This window comes from Mesoplodon mirus, assembly GCF_964341445.2.
Source record: "Mesoplodon mirus genome assembly, chromosome: 12".
Taxonomy (NCBI): domain Eukaryota; kingdom Metazoa; phylum Chordata; class Mammalia; order Artiodactyla; family Ziphiidae; genus Mesoplodon; species Mesoplodon mirus.
In genome coordinates, this window is record NC_138988.1 from 67,849,352 (window position 1) to 67,872,612 (window position 23,261).

Genomic DNA, 23,261 nt, shown 5'->3' on the forward strand with positions numbered 1-23,261 from the left:
AGAGTTAACCAATGTGACCATTTGGCCTGGGTGCTTTGTGTTTTGTAAGGTTATTAATTATTGATTCAGTTTCTTTAATAGATATAGGCCCATTCAGATGCTGTATTTCTTCTTGTGTGAATTTTGGTAGGAATTAGTTCATTTCATGTAATTTACCAAATTTGTGGGCATATTGTTCATAATATTCTTTTATCTTTTTAAAGTCATGGAATTGGTAGTGATGGCCCCTCTTTCATTTTTGATAGTAGTAATTTGTGTCTTCTCTTTTTTTTTTTTCCCCTTGGTTAGCTCAACTAGATATTTATCAGTTGTATTGATCTTTCCAAAGAACCAGCTTGGAGTGTGGTATTTTTGGTTCGTATTACAGTTTAGAAACATAATAAGTATTGGCTTTGAGTCAGTCTCTAAATTTTTGTCAGTAATTGCTAAGCATACGTGTGCACAAAGGCATACATATTAGGAGTCAACACAGAGATATTTGTAGAACTTTTTAGAGTCCATAGACTTTTTAAGGCTTTCATTATTAACAGAATGGTTATATGAAACAATAGTTATTTAAATCAGACTGTTGATTTCGGTAGGTGGTAAATCAAGTAATATAGATTTAAGGGTCAGGCAGAACAAGTTTTCATGCTGGCTCTTCAGGGTAGCTGTGTGTCCTTGGGCAAGTGGCTTCACCTCTTTTTAGTTTCATCTCTCTGAGCATGTTAAAGTTTATAAAATGCAAGTTCTTTTTTTTTTAATCTTAGGTTCTATTACTTTATTTATTTATAAACTTATTTATTTTACTTTTGGCTGCATTGGGTCTTCATTGCTGTGCGTGGGCTTTCTCTAGTGGTGGTGAGCAGGGGTTACTCTTTGTTGTGGTGCGCAGGCTTCTGATTGCGGTGGCTTCTCTTGTTGCGGAGCACGGGCTCTAGGCATGTGGGCTTCTATAGTTGTGGCACAAGGGCTCAGTAATTGTGGCGCACAGGCTCTAGAGCGCAGGCTCAGTAGCTGTGGCGCATGAGCTTAGTTGCTCCGTGGCATGTGGGATCTTCCTGGACCAGGGCTCGAACCCGTGTCCCTTGCATTGGCAGGCGGATTCTTAACCACTCTGCCACCAGGGAAGCCCAGAATGCAAGTTCTTATTTCACTATTTAGTATGAAAAATAGAGCGAATATGTATTAGGTGTCTAGCATGATGCTTAGCTCATAGTAGACTCTCTGTTGTAGTTATTGTACTAAAAGACAACATCTATTAGACTCATTAAAGTCTTTCTGGATGTCTTCATTTTCTAGGCCATTAGTAGATGATAGGGCTTTCCTCTTGCTCTTTGATATATGAAGCTGTATTTCTTCCCATATAGAGGTTTGTTTATTGTAAATGGCCGTCATCTTGAGTTGTACATTTAAAATTTGAGAAGCAAAAAGCTATTTGTGGGAAAGCTGTCCAGTTTGGGAAACTTTTCTTTGTAACCTTCTTGATCAAGTCTTGTATTCCTCAGTTGGTAGATGCTACATGTAGCATGGCCTTGCTTTTTGGCCAGGTGTTTGCTAAGGTTCTTAGTCATCCAAAATGAGTGCTTATTTTTGGATTGACTCCAAGGACAGGATACTGAGTGCCTTTTTGGGAAAGCTAGAAAAGGAATCTGGCAAATAGAGCAGATTTGGGAGGCTGATTAAATATAGATCTCAATAGAGTCTCTGAGAAAGGCTCTGAGATTAAACTAAATCTAAACATATTACAAATAGGGACAAAGAAAATGAGAAAACTTGGACTTAGTTAAAACCAACTTTTTGTTGTTGTGTGTGTGTTTTTTTTGTTTTGTTTTAATTTTCCAAAGTAATATGCCTTGTTCAGCTTTTTTTACTAATGGAAGTGGTTACAGTGCTTACTAAATTATGGAGAAATAACTTAAATTAGTTTAAACAAAAAAGCCTAAGGCAGCAAAATTCAGTCTGTCTAACTTGTAAGTATATATTTTCAAAAATAATTGCCATGTTTCTTTCAAGAACAGGATGTAATTGTTAGAAAGGAAATAATCTGCTTGCAGAAGTCACCTTGGCTACACAGAACTAAAGCAGAGAGGAGGTTCTTAATAAAATGATTCTGAGAAGGGGGTGGTTACTTGTATCATAGCTGTCTTGCTTCAGAGTAAACAATGGCGTTTGAATCAGAAGTCTTTGCCATGGACTAGTTGCCTGGCACGGCAGGGGTTCGCTGCAGGTGGGGGATCGCTTGCTGCATTTTGGAAAGAGTGTATTTTGATTTTGTCAATGGAGGAAGATACTTAAGGCAGTCAAGATCATTTTGGAAAGGGTGTATTTTGATTTTGTCAATGGAGGAAGATACTTAAGGCAGTCAAGATCATTTTGGAGGTTATTTCAGGCATAAGGCAGTGACTTTGGAAATGAAGAGGAAGGGACAAATTTGTGAACTGTTTTAGAATGTAGACTATCTGGGATTTGGTGACCCCCTGTTGACTCAGTCACCTCCCTAATCTCACCATCACTGAAACTAGCAGTAGGTCACCATTTTGTACAATTCCTATAATGTGTTCTAAAATCCACTAGCCTTTGAAATCACTGACCTATTTGGTACCCTCCCCTGGGGACTGCTACTGCTGTCATTTGGGCAAGCTTTTTCTTAAGCCTCTGTAATTGAAGAGCTCCATTCAGAAGCAAATGGGAATAATTGATTTTCATCCTCCAGAGGCTGGAAAAATCAGAGACCACAGGAGGGTTTTTAAAAAGGAGACCAAACCCAGAAATAAATTTACTCCAGAACCCCTTCTTAAAAGAACTCTCTTAAGAATCTTGTAACCGGAAGCCCATCTCTCTGGAATAGATCTGGCTCGACTTAAAAAAAAAAAAAAAAAAAAAAGTGGGTGTGTGTGCTGTTAAAGGAAAAATTGTTCTGATACTTGTTAAAAGGGTAAGGAAGATTTTCAGACTAGTGCAGTAGGAGTATTGCCATAGGGGAGAGAGACCAGGCTCATCTTCATATACAACAAGGACCAGTGGGGATTTTTGGCCAAAGAGGAGGGTGAGTGAGTCAGTGGATGGAAAATTTCTAAGAGGAGACATCAAGGATAGGGGGATTCTTGATAAACTGACCTAACAGGATTCTTGCTATAGGCAGGCCAAGGACTTAGACATCAAAGAGGGGGGATGAGGAACTGGATCAGATATCAAGGGTGGGAGAACTCTTGATAAACTTAACAGAAGTCTTGCTAAAACTGGGCTGAGCAGGTCAAAGATAGGATGGGGGACCAAAGTCAAGGCCTAGTTGAAAAGAGTGTCCAGAGGAGCGTGACTAAAATTTGGTCAAGGAGAGGGTGTGTGTGTGTGTGTGTGTGTGTGTGTGTGTGTGTGTGTGTGTGTGTTTTATTTGAAAAGTAATACATGCCTCACCCCTAGAACAAATCAGTCTCAACAGTTTGGTATATAGCCTTCCATATGTTAGTATAGGCTTAGAAAAATACACTGTTCTTACAGAAATGAGATCATACTCTACGTACTGTTATGCAGGTGCATTTCCAACTTCATATATCTTCCACGTTTTTTCATGTCAGCACATATACACTGGTCTCATTCTTTAGAATACTTTGCTTCACTTTAGATGTTGATGCCAAACCCTTATATTTTAAATTCCAGTTTATAATTTTTTTCACATACGTTATCCCATTTATTCCATAAAACAACTCTCTCAGGTTAGGGATAGGACAAGTGACATGTCTACTTTATATAAAGTTTAGATGATCTACTAGAGATTTTGTAGCTAATACAATGTGTCAAATCCAGGATTCACTCATATGGGTCAGTTGCATGTGTGGAAAAAAAAATTAGATCTTTGACATTCAGCTTACAAATTAGCAACATTCAGAATACTATTTTTGTTGTGATGCTTGGGACATTTAGGAAATATATGTGGTGTGTATTGGACCTAGAATCTGATAATAAATTTCATTTGAGGTGTACATCACTTTACATTATTAATTTCTATCTTGAAATTTTGTTATTTTAATTTCCTTAAAACAACAAAATAATCATCTTTAAATACTTTACGATTCAATGAATTCAGTCAGCTTGTAGCTTTCATTATAATGTTGATGCTTTCAGTAGTTACCTTAAGTAACAAGGTTTGTCAGCTAATTGGATTTCTGGAAATGTTAATAGGAGTCTTTTGGTTAACTACCTCTATTTCATTTCCCTCTGGGACCCGGTTCCTACCTAGAATATAGTGCCTCTCTTTCAAGACTCTTTATTGGTTTCCTATAACCCTGGAGAGAAAAAAACGAGTAAGACAGAATGAATGAGGGGTGGGGAATGTGAAGCAGGGCGGAAATGAAAGTGTATGAGCTGTGGGAAATTCATCTTATTCAGGAATGAGAAAAACAGCTGAGAGAGTGGTTTTCAAGAAGTTGTATATAGCACAGTGTTAAGATTTTGGAGTTAAACCAGTGTCACCCATTCCAGCTCTGTGACTCTGGTTATTCATCCCCATACTTGTCAGTTTCCTAGGGTTCCCTTATAGGGTTCTGGTGAGAAGTAAACAGTGAGTTGTTTAATCCACTTAAAGTATACTTGGCTCATAGCAAGCATTTAATATTGGCTGTTATTTCCAGGCCTTTTAGACTCAAAATTCCAAGAAAAGGGTCTCAAAGTCTGGATGGAGTAAAGTGACCATATAATTTATTGTCCAGGCCAGGATCCTGTTAATAATTACGCTGGGACAACAGATATAAGCCAGGATTTATGGTTCCCCTAAATTGGAGGAATCTGCCCCCAAATGTGACTGATTAAGGCATCTTGCCTTCCTACCCAGCTCAGTTAAGCCTGTGGACTTTGACAAGCCAAGGAGCAAATTATCCTTAAAAGCTTTTCTTGGGCTTCCCTGGTGGCGCAGTGGTTGAGAATCTGCCTGCCAATGCAGGGGACATGGGTTCAAGCCCTGGTCTGGGAGGATCCCACATGCCGCGGAGCGGCTGGCCCCGTGAGCCACAATTACTGAGCCTGCGCGTCTGGAGCCTGTGCTCCACAAGAGAGGCCACGATAGTGAGAGGCCCGCGCGCCGCCATGAGGAGTGGCCCCCACTTGCCGCAACTAGAGAAAGCCCTCTCACAGAAACGAAGAGCCAATACAGCCATAAATAAATAAATAAATATTAAAAAAAAAACCTTTCTGCGTGCGCATGCACGCGCGCACGTGCTCTCTCTCTCTCTCTCTCTCTCTGTCTCTCTGTCATATACTCACTAAACAATAGAAGAAACCTTGCTTTTTCTTTCCAGGTAACATGTTACCTTAGAATATGAATCTGCACATATATTTAGACAAATCTGTACAGTATTTTTTACTCAAAAAATAACTTGACAGGATATTTGAGTTCTTAGAAATAGTTTCCATAATCTAAAAAAGTAATTCACCATAGCCATCTTTAAATAGCTAGGCCCCCTCATGCTTTTATGTGTAGATTTCTCTTACCTGTGTAGATTTCTCACACCTTTATGTGTAGATTTCTCTTACTGCATGTGCCGGGTGCAGTGCTTTCTTGACAGTGAGGATACGGTGGTAAACATAACATATTCCGATCTGCCCGGAAGTTGCTTGTGGTCTAGTGAGAAAGGCAATCAAATAATGACAAATACAGAGCTCTGAACTGAGATCATTGTCATCAAGGCAGAGTACAAGGAGCTCTACAAGTAGCTCATGAAGAGCCCTGCCTGGCCTGGGGAGGAAAGGAAAGAGCTCCCTGAGGAGGAGAGCTTTGCTCAATGCTGAAGGGGAGTTGAAGAGGCAGGGTGGAATGGGGGGTTGGGGAGGAGGCAGGAGGGAGCCTGACCTTCTAGGAAAGAAGAGCCTGCATGAGGAGTGCAGAAAACTAGGAAGTGTTTGCTCTTAAAAGATCACCTTGGCTGCAGTGTGATCACACACCCTTCCCCCTGGTTGCAGAGCCCTTTCATCCCTTTTTCTTGAGAACGGATGCCATTCATCCAAGCGGTCACCCGTGTTCCCTTAGCGTTTACACAGTTCTTTTATAGCATGAATCACACTGCATTATAATTTTTTGCTTCTATGCCTCTGAGGTTCTTTAGGGCAGTGGCTTGGTCTTATTTATTATAAGGAACCTAGAATAGCACAGTGGCTTTTCCGCTCCTTCCCCCTCCCCACAAATATTTGAGTATTTACTCTGTGCCCCGTACTGTGTGCTTGCTGTTTGGGAAGGTGGTACAAGATGGGCACGGTCCCTGCTATCATGGAGCATGCGGTGTGACAGGAGTCAGAATTTTGAACTCTGGAGACCATTTTCATGCAGTTCAGCACTTCTGTGACTTTTCCTGTTGCAGAACAGAAACAGTGAGTGCTGGAGTGTTAAGAAGCCAGGCTAAGGTAAATTGAATCAAATAAAAGATAAGGGCCCCCAAAGTAATAGCGTAAACGGTAAGGGAAATATGGCTTGTAAAAATGTAATTATACATTATTCCTCGTGACTGCATCACAGTAAGAGCAGCGCGCTCCCGCAGTGGTATCATGTCTCAGGTTGTCATATCCATGTCCATGTTGAGACTGTGCTCCCTCCTGCCACCATTCCCATTCCCCCTTCCCCTTACCGGCGTTGATAGGGAGGCAGTGATTGAACATAGCAGTTACTGGCATGAATGTACAAGGTTTCTAACAGTCCCTGCTCTCCAGGAACTTGCTGGCTTGTGTGTATGTGTGGGGGGCGGAGGGGTGGGCATTGTGTGTGCACAGATTACTGACTAGAAACAGAAGACCCTTGTTCTTGGCAGGAGAGGGGAGAGCTCCTTGCTGGCTTTGTGGAAAAAGGGGGCCATCCTTCCAAGTTTTTTGTGTGAGTTGTGTCACCTGTGAGGTTAAAACGGGGCATTGCCTTTCCACTGCGTTTCTCTCTCATAAGGGAATAAACCCTTCAAAGTCACTGCCTTTCGTCACATGTTTGAAACACAAAATGCATGGCCACAAAAGCCAGGGTGACCAGAAATATACATTTCATAGTTGACAAGGACTTGTCTTAGCCTGACGTGTTGTGTCAGAATCGTATCTGCACCATCCTTACCAGGGGGCATTTGTACACACCTGAATTCTTTTCTGGGAAAGCAGCCACTTCTAGCTCTTAGCTCTGAGCTTCAGGTGTTTCCTCCATATTTCTGATTATTATGCTTATGTTGCTATTTCTTTTTTTTTTTTTTTTTTTTTTTTGCGGTACGCGGGCCTCTCACAGTTGTGGCCTCTCCCGTTGCAGAGCACAGGCTCCAGATGCGCAGGCTCAGTGGCCATGGCTCACGGGCCCAGCCACTCCGTGGCATGTAGGATCTTCCCGGACCGAGGCACGAACCCGTGTCCCCTGCATTGGCAGGCGGACTCTCAACCACTGCGCCACCAGGAAAGCCCCCTAAATATTCTTTTCCACATTCCAGGCAGAACCATCAGTTGATCTTGTCAGTTTTATTTTCTCCCACAGATGCCAAAGCCCTGCATCCTCCAGCGATGGTTGGGTATTTCTGAGGCTTGCTGTACACTTGATTCCCTTTGCCTTTTTTTGTCCCCTTTCCTGGATGCCTGTCTTCTTCTTTCTTGGTTTGCTCGTTTTTTTGGTAGAGCACATCCTCCAGTCACTTTCTGATAAAAGGGTGTGTGGGAGGTAAAATTTGACTCTGCATGGATAAAAATATCTTTATTCTCTGTTTATACTTGACTGATTCTTTGTCTGCTATAGAATTCTAGGTTGGAAATCATTTCACCTTCGAATTTTGAAAGCGTTGCTCCTTTGTATTATGGCTTACAGAAACGAAAGCCATAAGACTTTTTGAAAGTCTTGAAATTATTGAAAATTCTGATGCCAGTCAGTCCTTTGTATGTGAACTGTTTTTCCTCTCTGGAAACTGTATTCTCTTTATCCCATGTATTCTAAAATTTCACAGTGTGCCTTGGGATGGGTCTTTTAAAAAATTGTTTATTGTACTAAGTATAAGATGGACTCTTTGAACTGGAAGTTCATATCCTTCAGTTCTAGGAAAATTTATTTCTTTGATTATTTTCTCCTCTCTTCTTTCTTTCTCTGGAACTCTTGGTCCTCTAATTTTCTTATCTTTTCTCTGGAATTTCCTATCTCTTTTTTGGTTCCACTTTCTGAAGGATTTACTGAGCTTTATCTTCTAGCTCTTTATTTATATTTATATTTCTACTGTAATTTTTAAAAAATTATTTTATTTATTTTTGGCTGCATTGGGTCTTTGTTGCTGTGCACGGGCTTTCTTTAGTTGCAGCGAGTGGGGGCTATTCTTCATTGTGGTGCGCGGGCTTCTCATTGCAGTGGCTTCTCCTGTTGCAGAGCACGGGCTCTAGGTGCACAGGCTTCAGTAGTTGTGGCATGCGGGCTTCCATAGTTGTGGCACATGGGCTCACTAGTTGTGGCTCACAGGCTCTAGACCGCAGGCTCAGTAGTTGTGGCTCATGGGCTTAGTTGCTCCACGGCATGTGGGATCTTCCCAGACTAGGGCTTGAACCCATGTCCCCTGCATTGGCAGGCAGATTCTTAACCACTGTGCCACCAGGGAAGTCCCACTACTATAATTTTTTAATTTCCAAAAGCTTTACACTGATTGTTTCAATTTTTTCTAATCCAGTTCTTGTGTGATAATAGGCTTTTTTGGTTGAGGTTTTATTTGGTTCCGTAGAGTCCCTTTATTCTGTTTGTTTTGTGCTCTCTCTTTTCATGTTGAATGCTTTCTTCAAATGTATGGTGATCCTTGGTTGTCATTTTAATTTAAAAGTGAGACACCAAAAAAGCCGATTGGATGGTCTATATAGAGGTGGGATGAACTTGTCACGGATGGGTTTTATATGCTCTATCTAGGGAGTTTGGGCAGGAATCCACCTGCTTTGTTGGGGAATCCCTGAAAGTCAGCATCTATTGAACCTTTCTGTGGAGTCATTTGGTTTCTACAGAAAAAAAATCTTCTAACCTTCTGTTTGCAAGTGGAGGGTAGGGCTCTTAGCATTTTGGGAGCCAAGTGGGTGAGCAGGTCTGGAACCTCGTGCTTCAGGATGTAAACTTCCTTTTAGGGCCTTTGTTTTCGGTTCAGTGCCTCTTCCTAACTTCTGCTGTTCCTAAAGTCCCTGGGTTTAGAGCCCACCTGGTTCAGTTTCTTTGCAAAATAAATCCACCTTCTCCTGCCTGGGTGCAGGGGTAATAGGCTACTGGCTGCCCTGGATGTGACCGGAGACCTGGTGGGCTAATGCTGCTGCATACAGAATTTGTGTCAAGTCCTCGTTTTCAGCCCCTCCTCATCTCTGGTCTCCTGTGCCACCAGGTACTTGTAATCACTGACCCTTCCCAGGGTGCTTGTGTGAATTGGCATCCCCTTCTCTGGATGCAGGGATTCACTTTCTCAGCTTTGCTAATTTATCTACTTTTCATCTTCCAAACATGTTGACATTTTATGTTCACTGTTATCCTTCTGGTATTCTTTTTTTGTTTGTTTTTACTCTCGTCGTAGTGGGTTTCAGGATTGAGCAGAAATAAAAATACATGTTCAGTTTTTCCCAGTCAACTAGAATTCCTTTGGCATTGTTTTGGGGGTTTCTTGTCTGATCGTTTCATGTCTGTAAGTTGTGTCTTTCTCCAAAGATCACAAGCTTCTTTGACAATGGGAATGGTTTCCTAGACTCCTTATTATCTCTCCTTTTACCTTCAACAGTTAATTATGTAGAAAGCATTTTAGTAAGGATGTGTCAAATTCATTTGAGTAAGATGAAGTCTTTTTAAAATTAGACTGACTTTGGACAATGTTTCCTTCTGTTGGAAAACTGCCAGTCCTTCCTGAGGTTCAGAGATAAATCTGCCTTTGCAAGGATAACTAAAAGAGGAAAACAGAGAAGGCCTTTGGCAGAAAAAGGCTGATGAGACAAACTCCTGTTTAGACCTTAATGATTTAATGAAGAATTGATGGAGAGCTGCCCAGAACCTCTCTTCCCCCTCAAGTTTGTTGCCGTTGCTCCCTCTTCACAGGGTCAGTGATGGAGCAGGCCCTTTTCCGACTTGGTGTTCTGAGAGTCTTTGACCTCCTGAGAACTAATGCAGGAGGAGACCCACAGAGCTCCAAGTTTTTTTGTGTTTTAAAAAAAAATAGATTTATTTATTTATATTTGGCTGCATTGGGTTTCTGTTGCTGCTCGCGGGCTTTCTCTAGTTGCGGCAAGTGGGGCTACTCATTGCGGTGTGCGGGCTGGTGGCTTCTCTTGTTGTGGAGCACCGGCTCTAGGCATGTGGGCTTCAGTAGTTGTGGCACGTGGGCTCAGTAGTTGTGGCTCACGGGCTCTAGCGCGCAGGCTCAGTAGTTGTGGCGCACGGGCTTAGTTGCTCCGTGGCATGTGGGATCTTCCCGGACCGGGACTCGAACCTGTGTCCCCTGCACTGGCAGGCAGATTCTTAACCACTGAGGCACCAGGGAAGTCCCTCCAAGTTGTTCTGTCTCAACAGTTAAGGTCAAGAGCCTGAATAAAGTGGAAGGAATATGCACTAGAAGTCAGACGTGGGATTTTGTTTCAGTTCCACGTTAATTAGCTATATGACAATCAGTAAGTCATTTGGACTTCAGTTTTCTTACCTGTAAGATGGAAATAACAACATGTATTCCCTACTTTATAATATCGTCGTAAGGGCAACATACATGTTTGTCAACATTTGAGCATTGTCATTTTAAACTAACCATGTAACCATGGTGTTCCAGACCCTCATCTGCCTACTGACTGGACATCTACACATGGGAGTCCAAATTCATTTCAGCCTCAACTAATCCAAAACAAAACTCCCTGTGCCTCCTCCCCTCCCCTGCCTCATACTGCCACAATCACAAAACAAAGCAACACTGGTTTTCCTCCTCAAATTACTCTCTCATTAGCCACTGAATTGTTCACACACACCCACCCCCGCCCAATTTGGTCACCAGATCCTGTCTTTTCTATTGAATCTGTCCTTTTTTCTCAGCACTCCTTACCACTGCCTTTGTTCAGGTCCTTACTTCATGCCTGAATTGCTAACTTCTAGCTGGGCTCCCTGGATCTAGTCACACACTTCTTCCAGTCTATTGTCTATACAAATGCTTAGCATAATGATTTTTTTTCAAATTCTGAAATATTTAAAACCATCAACAGTATGGTGAATAACAAATTCACTAAGTTCCCACTTCCCAGCTGTCAACAGAAGGATTTTTGTAAAACTTACATCTGATCATTCCCTGCTTGAAACTTTCAGTGGCCCACAGGACCCTTCATGACCTGGCTCTGCCTGCCTCTCCATCCTCGCATTCATCATGCTCCAGCCACTCACAGGTACTTGCACTTGCCCCAATTTGCTGGGAATACTCAGGAGACCTTGAATTTGCGCGTTTCCTCCTTGTTTCTCCTGCCTGGCTGATTCCATCTGAGCTTTAAAGGCTCAGCTTAAGTGTCTCGTCTTCTGCAAAGCCTCCCTTATTCCCATCTCCCCGTGAGCTATGCTTGCATACTTCCCAGAATTCACGCAGTGTGTCGTCATTTGTTTACTTGTCTGACTTCCCCACTCTCCTCAAGGGTGGAGACTATAACTTTCTGGCGTATGGAAGATAGTGCCTAAACATTTACTCAGTTGAACTGGATTGGACACTCTGCCAGCCCATTGAGATGCCATTACTTGTCTGTGTGAAGTAAGCAGTTAGGTAACTGGACAACATGAAGCAAGCTTGCTGACAGCTAAGAGCCACTGTAGGATATCGTTTAGTCCTGATCCCACAGAGTAGTCACAGATGAAAGTGGACTGGCCACTTTGGTTCCAACTTATGGTTCTTCTGTCTCTGTGTTTTATGTAAAGATATCTCAGATGCAGTATGCTTACATGTCCCATCAAGAGATTGTTGCCATTTTTAATGGATAGAGAGTAGCAGGTTCGTTACACTACATAGAGATCATGTCACACTGGGGTCGCAGGTTAGGAAAAACCGAATGTTAGAAGTTGCAAACTGGTAGCCCTGGACAGTTCCTTGCACAGTGCTGTGCTCTTGGAAACATGAAGGATTCCCTTAAAGGGCTTAAAATATATAGTATGGAAGTGCAGCATAAAGAATTCACTGTGGTCCAAGGTCAGATGTAATCAGTGCTGTGGTGATGGTGCACTAAATGTTTAGGGATCTCCTGTGCCTTTTTTTTTTTTTTTTCCTGGTTCTCTTGGTGCTCTCTGCTCTGCTTTTGTTTGTCAGTGATCAGCCCTTTGGTACTTACTGCTTTAGAGAAACTTAATAGGACAGCTGTGATAGGGAGGAAGGCCTAGATTGTAAATAACTCTTTTCTTGGGCTGCCAAAAAGGAAGAAACTTGGGTGGAGAGGGATGTTACTACCATCCTGTCTGAAGCTAAGATTCCAAGCAGAGAGATGACAGTTCTCCATCTTCATTTAGGTTTTATTTAATATATTCCGCATTCCCCCAAAATTTTCTACATGAGCATTTAGAAGAAATGCTAGTTAGAGAAAAAGGAGGGGAAAAGGCCTTATCCAGTTGGGAAAGTTGCAGCTTTATGCAGGAAAGTGCTTATCTTTCTGCCTTGTCTTTTCTAATTGTTTTGAGGTAGTTTTAGTGCTGGTATGGGATATCCAAACTTAATCACCTCTAAACCGGAGACATGGAGGTAAAAGTTAGAAAATGACAGAGGGCTTGCTCAGTTCTGCCTTTTTGTTAAAAGCAAGGGCAGTTTAAACCTCAGTTTTAAGGTTACTTTGGGACCTGGATTGAGATGGTTGAAGAGGTAGCAGATTCCTAATGCAGTACTAGGAGCTGACAGACCTGAGCTCCCAGCTGCTTTAACCAGTGTTACTATTCCCTTTTTCCCAACTCCTCTTGTTTATTCCAGTCATCTTGCTATTGTGTGTGACCTTGTATGACTGCACCTTCACTTCATCTTGTCATCCAGTTGGATCACAAAGTCCCTGTTTGGCCAAAGGCCAAGAACACCATAAATGGGAGTTTTGGATCTGCCACTGATTTGGCTTGTAATTTGGGGCAAATAATTTGTTTTTGGACTTTAGTGTCACCTAGTTTATAATAGAATGATGATTTTTTGTCTTGTGGGGCAATTTGAAACTAAGTATGAAAATTGTACCTCCTAGATTTTCCAGATCTGTTTCACTTTCCATCGTTCTATTCATTGTCAGGCATAGGTATATCATTTTTGGTTTAGGAAATGAGGTATAAATGTGACAAAGAGATCATTGCTTTTAACTCTTTGTTTGGAAGGTGCTATAGGAATCCAAGTTTAATGGAGGATGGGGACACCAGGAAGAAACTCAAGCTCCTGACCTTGTCACCAGCTTCCTTAATTGACAAGGAACAAATAATGTAGCTGTCAGAGTACACATGTCCTCTCTTTTCACTTAAAATTTATCTTAAGCTTTTAAGCCAAATACCTACATGCTTATTAAAGTGACCCGTGTCACACATATACAACCATTTATTATTAACATTTCATTTTTTTCTCTTCTTTTCCCTGTACGTAGGTTCCTTCCCCTCTTTAAAAAAAATATTCTAAAAAGACTACTACATGAATATATTCTCACTGTGTTTTATATAGTGTGGTAGAATACAGAGCAGAACGCGAAAGTCCCCCTTCACCACTCTGTGGTGCCCCCGTGACACACGCTTCCTTCCCCAGAGGGAACCACCGTCAACACTGGATGAGCATGCTTCCCATCACCATCCAAGGGGGTGTGTGTGTGCGTGTGCGTGTGTGTGTGTGTGCGTGTGTGTACTTATAAAATGAGGGCTCATCTTTTGACTTATACAGTGACTTCTTTTTTTCACTTTGCTGTAACACAGCATATCTTATAAAATCTTTCCACGTCAGGACACATAAGTCCAACTTGTTTTCTTTCCTTTGTTGTTGTTGTTAACTGTTACGTAATAATTCATTTTATTGGGGTACCTGGTATTTAACTCCCTACCTAGGGGTGGACGTTAAGTGTCTAGTTCTTACTCTTACAGTGGATCAGTCCTGAACAAGGATGTGTCTTTGTGCGCATGTACAAGCGTTTCTGTTGGATAGTGCCTGAAGTGGAAATGCTGGCCCAGAGTGAATGCCTATTTTTGGTTTTGGTGGGTGCTGCCAAATTGTCTTCCCAGAGGAATTCACCAATTTAAACTCATACCGGTGGTATTTAAGAGTGTGTGTTTCCCTGATCTTTACAAGCGTTTTATAATGTCATCATTTTCATTTTTGTCAGTCTGATAGGTGAAAAGTGGTATGTGATTATTTTAATTGGCATTCTTCTAGGTTGTGTTTCTGTAGATCTAGCCTTGTCTGATTTCTGCCTTTTAGGAATCCCTCAACATTGCCAGTTACTTGATAACATTTTTTCTTATTTTCTTAGGCTGAATCTCTCTATCTATTTTATGTCCATCAATTATCTGTGGTGTAGGGTGGGAATCGTTTCACTTCATACAACTTTAGACAGGAGATGGGGTAAACTTGTTGTGCACTCAATCAACAATCCTGATAAACGTCTCTCATATATATTTTTTCTCTACAATATTTACAATTTTCTTTCTTTTTTCTCCTTAGCATTATATTGTAACCTCTATTCTGTCTTATTACATAGCAATATAAATAGTATATAATATTCTGTGTGTCTCCACCTTAGTTATCATAGTCATTTCTCTGTTGATGGACTTTTGGGCTATTTCTAAAATTTTATTGTTATAAATAATGCTGCTTCCAACATCTGTGTATAAAGCCTGTGGGCCCAGATGGTTTTACTGGTGATTATAATTTTAGTGCTCTATGTCAGTGATTCCTGAATATAGAAATTCATAGATAGCTGCCCAGGTGATCTGTGACTTAAACCTAATACTGATATCACCCAATAACGACAGCACAAAAAGCAAAAACTTTAGACCAGCTTCCTTTATGAATGCAGATGTGAAAATGCTAAGTAAAATACTCTCAAGTAGAAGTCACTGATATGGCCCTAATGGATAATGGCCAAATAAGGTTTATTCCAGGAATGAAAGAATGGCTCAATATTAAGAAAGCTATTGGTAACATTTTAGTTGGTTCACTGTGAAAAGCTATGATATTATCCATAGATGCAAAAACGTATTTAAATTAAACAGTATTTCTAATACATTTAAAAAGGAAAAAAATAAGATACTGCCTTTACATGTTACAGAGTGTCTACCTCAGACTAACTGCCAGTAACATTAGCAGGACAAAACAAGGCTGCCCTCTACTACTTAATAGTATTTTAGAAGCTCTGGCCAATGTAGTCAGGTATGAAACAGAAGTCAGAATTAAGGCTTTGAGGATTAAATGAGATGACATTTCAACCATCTTAGTCTGGTATTTCTGATTCAAATAAGGCACTCAAATTGTAGATTCTGTTGTTATTCTTTTTATTACCAATAAGACATATTCACAAAGGAAAGACAGAATTGTCCCTTGCATCTTAACACATGTATCCTGGTGCTTTTATGAATGTGAGTTCTTTGATCTTGGTCCTTGTGGTTGAGTGATCCTGATTATCTGGTCTAGAGTTTCTCTCAAGCCTTCAGTCACCAGGAGTAGAGGGTGGGTACTCAGTACCTGTAACTGACTGAGTGGTTTGGTTCAGTGATTTTTTAATATTTTTGGCTGCATTGGGTCTTTGTTGCGGTGTGCAGGCTTCTCATTGCGTTGGCTTCTCTTGTTGCAGAGCATGGGCTCTACGTGTGCGGGCTTCGTAGTTGTGGCACGCAGGCTTAGTAGTTGTGGCTCGCAGGCTCTAGAGCGCAGGCTCAGTAGTTGTGGCACACAGGCTTACTTGCTCTGCAGCATGTGGGATCTTCCCGGACCAGGGATCAAACCGGTGTCCCCTGCATTGGCAGGCTGATTCTTAACCACTGTGCCACCAGGGAAGTCCCTGGTTCAGTGATATTTTTGATGACCTTTCAACGAGCTGTTCTTACAATCCTGACAGTACTCAGAGACACGAGTCCCAGACTGAGTGAATAATAAAGTTACCAATGAAGAGAATGATACAGGAAAACAAGCTCTGAAGTGATGACACCGTTGTCTTGATACTTGACTCCTTGTTCAGCACCCCACTGTGTACCCTCAGTGCTGTGCATTTCTGTAGTAAATAGCTGCTTTCTTTTATCGGGAGTCATGTGGAAGTAACCCGTTTGGTTAACCGCCACACAGAATTCTTTTCCAGGCAGCTAGCTGTCTCTAAATTTGGTTTGTGACTTCAGTCTTTTTTTTTCCCCCTGTAGCATCTGGAGAGGGCCAAATGTGAACTGTGTTGACAGCACTGGGTATACACCTCTGCACCATGCTGCTTTGAATGGCCATAAGTAAGTATTAATGTGCTACATTCCTGCCCCACTCTTCAGAACCCAAGCCTTCAGATTGTCTTTTTAAATTTTTTCCTTCTGTAAAGGTGTACAAAGCAGGGATGCTGAAGAACAGAGAAAAACTAAATTTAGTCCGTCCAGAATTCTTGAGTGTCTCTTTAGTGTATAATATAAACGTCCTTCCCCACCCCACTCCCAAAATAACTTTAACCAAAGGTTAAGTTTTACCTTTCTTCTGCTTATTCTTTTCGCCTTTGAAATGGGGCAGTGCCTTACAACGATCTGAATACGAAGCTCAGATGTGGGGCAGCCAGAACATAATGGTGCTGGATAATGTATTATGTAACCAGACCCTTTATAAACTGAAAATAGATCGAGTGGTCATGAGAAACTTTCTTTCTGTTGACTTTATCTTTCTGCTTGCCACTCTTTCCTCATAAAATTAGCCTTGTCCACAACAAGAACCATTTTTAAGGGGAAAAATAAATAAATAATATGGCCTATTTAATTCCCTTGAGTATAGAGAGGTTATCAGGAATTTGTGATTTGTGTGGGGTTTGTCTGGGAAGTTTTCTGGAGAAGGTGTGCTTTGGCGAGGGGGTGGGTGGTGGTTTGAGAGAAGGCACAGGTTTCAGTGGTTTGGCAGCTTGAAGACAGCGCTGCCCTTCAAGTGAGGGAGAATGGCAAGGCTCAGAGCAGGAGCAGGCCGAGTGGTGGAGTACAGTGCGTAGATTTGCCAGGAAGAAGGAAAACCAGAGTGTAACGGAAGACAGGGCATCGGGGAGAGTTTGAGGCATAATACTAAAGGAGATAAGCAGTAGAAGTTTAGTTTTGATGAGAAAGGATTATTGGGACCATTTAGATTTTTCCGAGCGAGAACAGGGCCCTACCACCTCATGATATTCTGTCTCACTTTTGCAATATTTGGCCCAGCCTAATTGATGCTGATGTGCCGGAAAGAAGCAATAGCTGTTTCCTTCTACATTAAACTTTTCTAAGGTATATGGAATGTGATCATTTCCTGTAATGTGGTCTTTTCTATAACCATTTTAGACAAAGCTTACAGAAAATCTGTAGAGACTCCCTCCACCTTAAATGGTGGAGTAACCTGAATTAAAGTGAATCTCAGACTTAAATGACTGTAGCTTGTTAGCCAAGTTCATCTCCAGATGCTGTTTTTATTTACAGTGGAGATTTTCTTTGACCTCATGTGCATGGGGATAGTTATACATTTATATCTACTTAATTAGTGGTGTCACCAAGAAGGAAGCCAAGTCCTTCTTTCTGGATGTATCAAGTGATACCATATGCATCTGGCTTATGTTTGCAACCACTTTAATTCTGCTCTGCCTGTCCGCTTCCAGCTCCCACATCGCTAAATGCTCTGGATAATGTGGTGAATAATGATATTTGTTTAGCATGACTGCTTTTATGTAAATTCTATCCCTGAATGCTGTTTCAACATCACAAACAAGGAAATATTGCAAGGTTTAGACAAGGGGACCAGACGTTTTCAAAATAATGGAAAATAGATGGATTATGTAGAAAGCCCAGATACACCGGGAGGTGATGAGTCAGTGTAGTGTGCCTCATGATGGCTCAGCTGCTGTCAACAGCTGTACAAGTAGCTCATGGAATAAAAGGAAGAGCTGGGCGGTGAGCTCAGGTAGAGATGGGGAGCCAGATGAGATAATCTCTGTGAAAGGGCTTTGTGCCAAACAGATGTGCAGAACTGTTAGTACGAAAGACTTGTGGGTTCTGCAAACTCATGATCGATTTTTGCCTTCTAGGGATGTGGTCGAGGTTCTTCTGAGGAACGACGCGCTGACCAATGTGGCTGACTCTAAAGGCTGTTACCCTCTGCACTTGGCAGCCTGGAAAGGAGATGCCCAGATAGTGCGATTGCTCATCCATCAAGGGCCCTCACACACCAAAGTCAATGAACAGGTTGGAGGGAAGGGAAGCTTTCTCCACTCAGCTACAGCCAGACCTTGGTAGCCCCATCACCGTCTCAGTCCCGTAGCTCAGATCTCAGGGAACCAGCTCTTCCCTGGACTAAGGGTGATACCCCTCTTCCCAGCGCTGCTCCTTCTAGTGCGTCAGGGAAACCTTGTACCATGAAGGGTGCATTTCATATGCATTTGAATCATGGAGATTTGGAATAGTACTGTAACAAAGTTATAAATACTCACCTCACGTGCAAAACTGGAAATAAGGCAAATCCTGCAAAATTGCCCAGGCTTCATTTCAAACTGGTGGGCTTTTGCCATCAACGTGGCAGTGCAGCTTTAGCTGGTAAACAGAAATACTCCCAGCATGTGTTGGTACTTTGTGAACCATGCCGTTGTTTCACGTGCATCAGAACTTGCAGAAGTGGTGGTGCGAGTGCTAATGCTGAAAAATGAACTCACAGAGACACATGAGTGGAGGTCTGAGGTGATTCAGCAGAATGAAGATCATTTCCATGTGTCCTCTCATGTTCATTTACTACTGACCATGCTTTGACAAAGCAGAGAGAATTCTCAAAAAATAAAAAAGGCAGCATTTGAGCAGAAACACCACACACTGGCCATGGATTCAGGTACTCTGAGACTGTACCTTCTCTTCTTTATATTTATTCCTTTGGGAAAGTTATGTTTGAATTATATAAGTTCTAGACAAACCTCTCATAAAATACACCTCCCTGTAGTTTGGATCTGAGATGGTGTCGATTTGCGAGGAGATGGGCCCTCTCTGAATGACAAGCCATTCTCCTGTTTCCCTCTCTGCTCTGAACTGAAGTAGATACTTTTCTTATTTGCTTGAAGGAGAGAGATGCTGCCCTTTCTCAATAAGCTTAGGACTGTTTTACTAGTGACTTTGCTGAGAGGAGATTGTTCAGTTGCCTGTAGGATTAGATCAGGGTTATTCCTCAAAAAAATAGGAAACCATTCTTGAAGTCCCCCTGTCAGCAAGACCATGCACATTCTCAGTGAGCTGTTAAGAGCACGCTTTTGATTCAGAGAAGGGCAGCTTCACTGTGAGGGGTGAGAAAACTACAGCAGTGCTCCCAGCTCTCTCCGTTTGGAGATTGTGTGTGTACAGCTGTTCATCGGCCTCCCTTTCCCCCTTCTGGCTGTATTTTCTGGGTGGGTGAGCAACAGACATTCAAGATCATCAATGAGGATGTTTGTTTTATAACATTAGGAAGGAAAATTGTCTCTTTAGAATTGCCTCTTTAGAACCTAAATGCAATTTTACTCCTCCTGTCTAATGTGACAGTAATTTCTCTTATCTGGAGGAAATTTATAAGAGGTTTGCTTTTAACTAATATTCCTCAATGTGGAAAAATCTAGTCACCCATTAAAGTCCTTCTCGTTTAAGAAATTTTCAGCCACCATTTCTAATCCTGTCTTTGCTCACTTTTGCCTTGGAACACAGCTGCTTGGATTTTTGAGCCACTTGAGTATGCTAGCTTGTCCTGCTCACAGCCGCCTCCCGCCTGGAGTGTCCATTGATAAGTGGGACCCAGCCCAGTGCTTTGCGTATCTGGCAGGCAGGTGGGTGGGGCAGGGGCTGGGCACAACGTCTGCAATAGCTCGAAAAACCTAATGCATCTAGGCAGTGGTTACAAGTACTTCGCTGATTTATTAAAAACCATTAACATTGCTTCAGTTGGAAGCTTGGATGAGAGGGGTGATGAGCGCTGTGCCCTGGAGGTTGTCTTCCCCGTTAACTTCCTTTTGAGGCACCCAGAGGGCAGATCCAAGTTGTCTAGTGTTGGGCCCCCTCGGGGCTGTGCATTGCTTTGATATATTTCATCCATTTCATCATCACATTTTCTTTTCCTCTCCTTTTTATAGAATGCTCTTGAGATCAAAGAACTCAAAAAGTACGGCCCCTTTGACCCTTATATCAATGCCAAGGTGTGTACTTTTCGCTGACAGAATTTCTCTGCATCATTTCTCCAGGCTGCACTTTCTCTTCGGTCCTCTCTGGCTTCCACTCTCATCCACTCAGGCTCTTCTTCATCAACCTGATGTTTGTCTGCTTCAGCCCATCTGCTTCTGGCTTGCCTGGGAATGGGAAAACGGAGCTTCAGTGGGTTTTGTTTTTGTTTTTAAAACCCATACCAATTCTGGAAATGTTGGGTGCTTTTCCTGGAATGGCTGAAAAGCTTAGAAGTGGCAGAACTGGGGAAATAGAAGGGACCATATTATGGGCATAATTTACTATTGTGATTTCTAAAATCATTTAAATTCAAAAAAGAAAAGTGCAATTAAAAGATGTTACGCAAAGTAGCTTACTTTTTAATAAGCACAGAAAATGATTAAATTGTACTTCCTAGATTAAATTTTTTTTTTAAGTTTGCTTTTGATATTTCTCTTGAGATGGAATCCGAACAATAGCTTGTGGTGGAGGTGTGGCAGCCGGGGCGTGGGTGACTCCATTTTACTCTTAAAAGCTGCTGGTGTGGCTCCCCTCTCTTTTCCTTGAGTTTGTGCCTGGGGCTTTGAAGCCTCAGTCCCTTCTCCCCAGCCATTAGCTTCTCTCTCTGCTTGGTTACTCTTGGCCCTTGGAACAGCTCGGAAATAGGAAATGAAGTTGCAGGGCCAAGCAGGGCACTTGCCTTGAGTCTCCCTCCCCGGTGAGGCTGGGATAAGTAACGGGCTGATGGGCCTAGTGATGAACGTCCAGCCTCGGGCCTCGGCCCTCCACTGCCTCTGGAGGCAAAGCTGGTGGGTTGGGTGATGGTGTTAGCCTGTCTCCTCTGCGCTCTCACCTGCTGTTTTTGACTCAAGGTTTCATTCAGATGAGGTTTGCTTTTTGGCAACAATCTGGAGTTTGGTTGAGTCACTGCATTATTCACATCAGCTACCTTTCACTTGGCTCTGAATAATACAGCAGCTGCTGGGAAGGGAAATGTAAGGTCCTTCTGTGCATTTCCAAATGCAAGGCAGATATTTCATGTTTTTCTTTGAGAAATACTGATTTAGCAAATGAAGGTCCCTATGGGCTGGACCTCGGCAGGCTCTACGGGAGATTTCCTTCAGCTGTTGGGCCCTAATGGTGGAAAAGCAGTTTGATCTGGAGTGGGGGAACACAGTAGTTTTAGTTTGCCCACACTTTCAATTCTGTTTTCTAATCTTCAAGATAGGAAGATACTTTATCTTCTTTTTTTTTTTTTGGAAGTAGTGCAGCAGAGTGGAAAACCCTCACAGATCAAGTCAGACCCAAGTTTGAATTCTGTGCTGCCATTTACTGGTGTTGACTTGAATAGTTGCTTAATTTCTCTGAGCTTCAGTTTCCTCTTCTATAAAATGGGGTATACCATCTACCTGGCAGGATTATTTTGGAGTTCAAATAAGATCATGTACATGAAATAAAAATATCTGGTTACGGGCTTCCCTGGTGGCGCAGTGGTTGAGAGTCCGCTTGCCGATGCAGGGGACACGGGTTCGTGCCCCGGTCTGGGAAGATCCCACATGCCACGGAGCGGCTGGGCCCGTGAGCCATGGCCGCTGAGCCCGCGCGTCCGGAGCCTGTGCTCCGCAACAGGAGAGGCCACAACAGTGAGAGGCCCGCGTACCGCAAAAAAAAAAAAAAAAAATCTGGTTACTAGTAATATTTGAGGTCCTAATTTTAAAAGGTATATACCATGTGGTATTTCTGAAAGGGCGTTTTGGAATTTATTCTTTGTTACTAGTGAGTGAAACTTAATGCAACATTGCTGTATTGGTCCATTCAGGGTTTTGTTTTGGGGGGAAGCACCTTGAAGTGATTGTTTCCCGACTTGGTGGTTAGTTTACTTAGCTTATAAAGCTCTGATTAAAGGGTAAGACTTTTGTTCTTAAAAGCACATTTTCCTATCCCTTGATTTTGCACACATAAAAGAAACTTCATCTAAATGGAATAAGAACTTACTTCTCTCTTTGGAAATACAGTCTTCCCTCAGTATCTGAGAGGATATTGGTTCTAGGACCTCTGTGGATACTGTGTTCAAGTCCCTTATGTAAAATGGTGTAGTGTTTGCACATAACCTACTTCTGTCCTCCCATACACCTTAAATCATCTCTAGATTACTTATAATACCTAATAATACAGTGTAATACGATAATACAATGTAAATGCTATGTAAATAGTTGCCACTTGGTAAATTCAAGTTTTGCTTTTTGGAACTTTCTAGATTTTTTCCCCTGGAATATATTTTTTTTAAACATTACCTTTTAAAATTATTTATTTATTTGTTTGTTTGTTTATTTATGGCTGCATTGGGTCTTCGTTGCTGTGCGTGGACTTTCTCTAGTTGTGGCGAGTGGGGGCTACTCTTCTTTGTGGTGCGCGGGCTTCTCATTGTGGTGGCTTCTCTCGTTGTGGCTCACGGGCTCTAGAGCACAGGCTCAGTAGTTGTGGCGCATGGGCTTAGTTGCTCCACGGCATGTGGGATCTTCCCAGACCAGGGCTCGAACCCGTGTCCCCTGCATTGGCAGGCGGATTCTTAACCACTGCACCACCAGGGAAGTCCCTCTCCCAGAATATTTTTGATCCATGGTTGGTTGACTCATCAGATGCAGAACGTGTGGGTTAGGAGGGCCAACTGTACTACCCTTTGCCTCCACCCCACCCACCACCCCCTCAAAGGCCAAGTGATGTAAACTTCATTAAGGGATAAGGCTGTTTGGGTTGTGCTAAGAATGCAGACTCTTCTCAGGCTGATTCAATTCTAACCTCCCTAGGTTTTATGGGTTTTCATTGACCTGGTGTGTCTAGGAATTGTTTTTGCTAAAATACATTTGTGTGCTACGTCCTATCAAGCACCTGTAGAAATTAAGAAGTTGCACATGCCTTTCCTGGGAGCAGAGATGGTTTTTATGAGCTTTTATCTTCCTCCTCACCATATGGACCTTTTCCTGTTTCAGCA

The 23,261-nt window shown here is 42.2% G+C and overlaps 1 protein-coding gene across 7 annotated transcripts in view; it reads left to right on the forward strand.

The window, feature by feature from the left end:
- ANKS1A (ankyrin repeat and sterile alpha motif domain containing 1A) overlaps nucleotides 1-23,261 on the forward strand; it is a 189,726-nt gene that overhangs the window by 57,753 nt on the left and 108,712 nt on the right. For 5 of the 7 annotated variants that reach the window (XM_082638686.1, XM_082638687.1, XM_082638689.1 and 2 more), the window contains exons 2-4: nucleotides 16,280-16,360; nucleotides 18,151-18,307; nucleotides 20,203-20,265. In XM_082638686.1, the coding sequence (XP_082494812.1) occupies nucleotides 16,280-16,360; nucleotides 18,151-18,307; nucleotides 20,203-20,265 (301 nt within the window). The remainder of the gene's footprint in view (nucleotides 1-16,279; nucleotides 16,361-18,150; nucleotides 18,308-20,202; nucleotides 20,266-23,261) is intronic. The other 2 variants (XM_082638690.1, XM_082638688.1) reach the window with 1 other exon arrangement.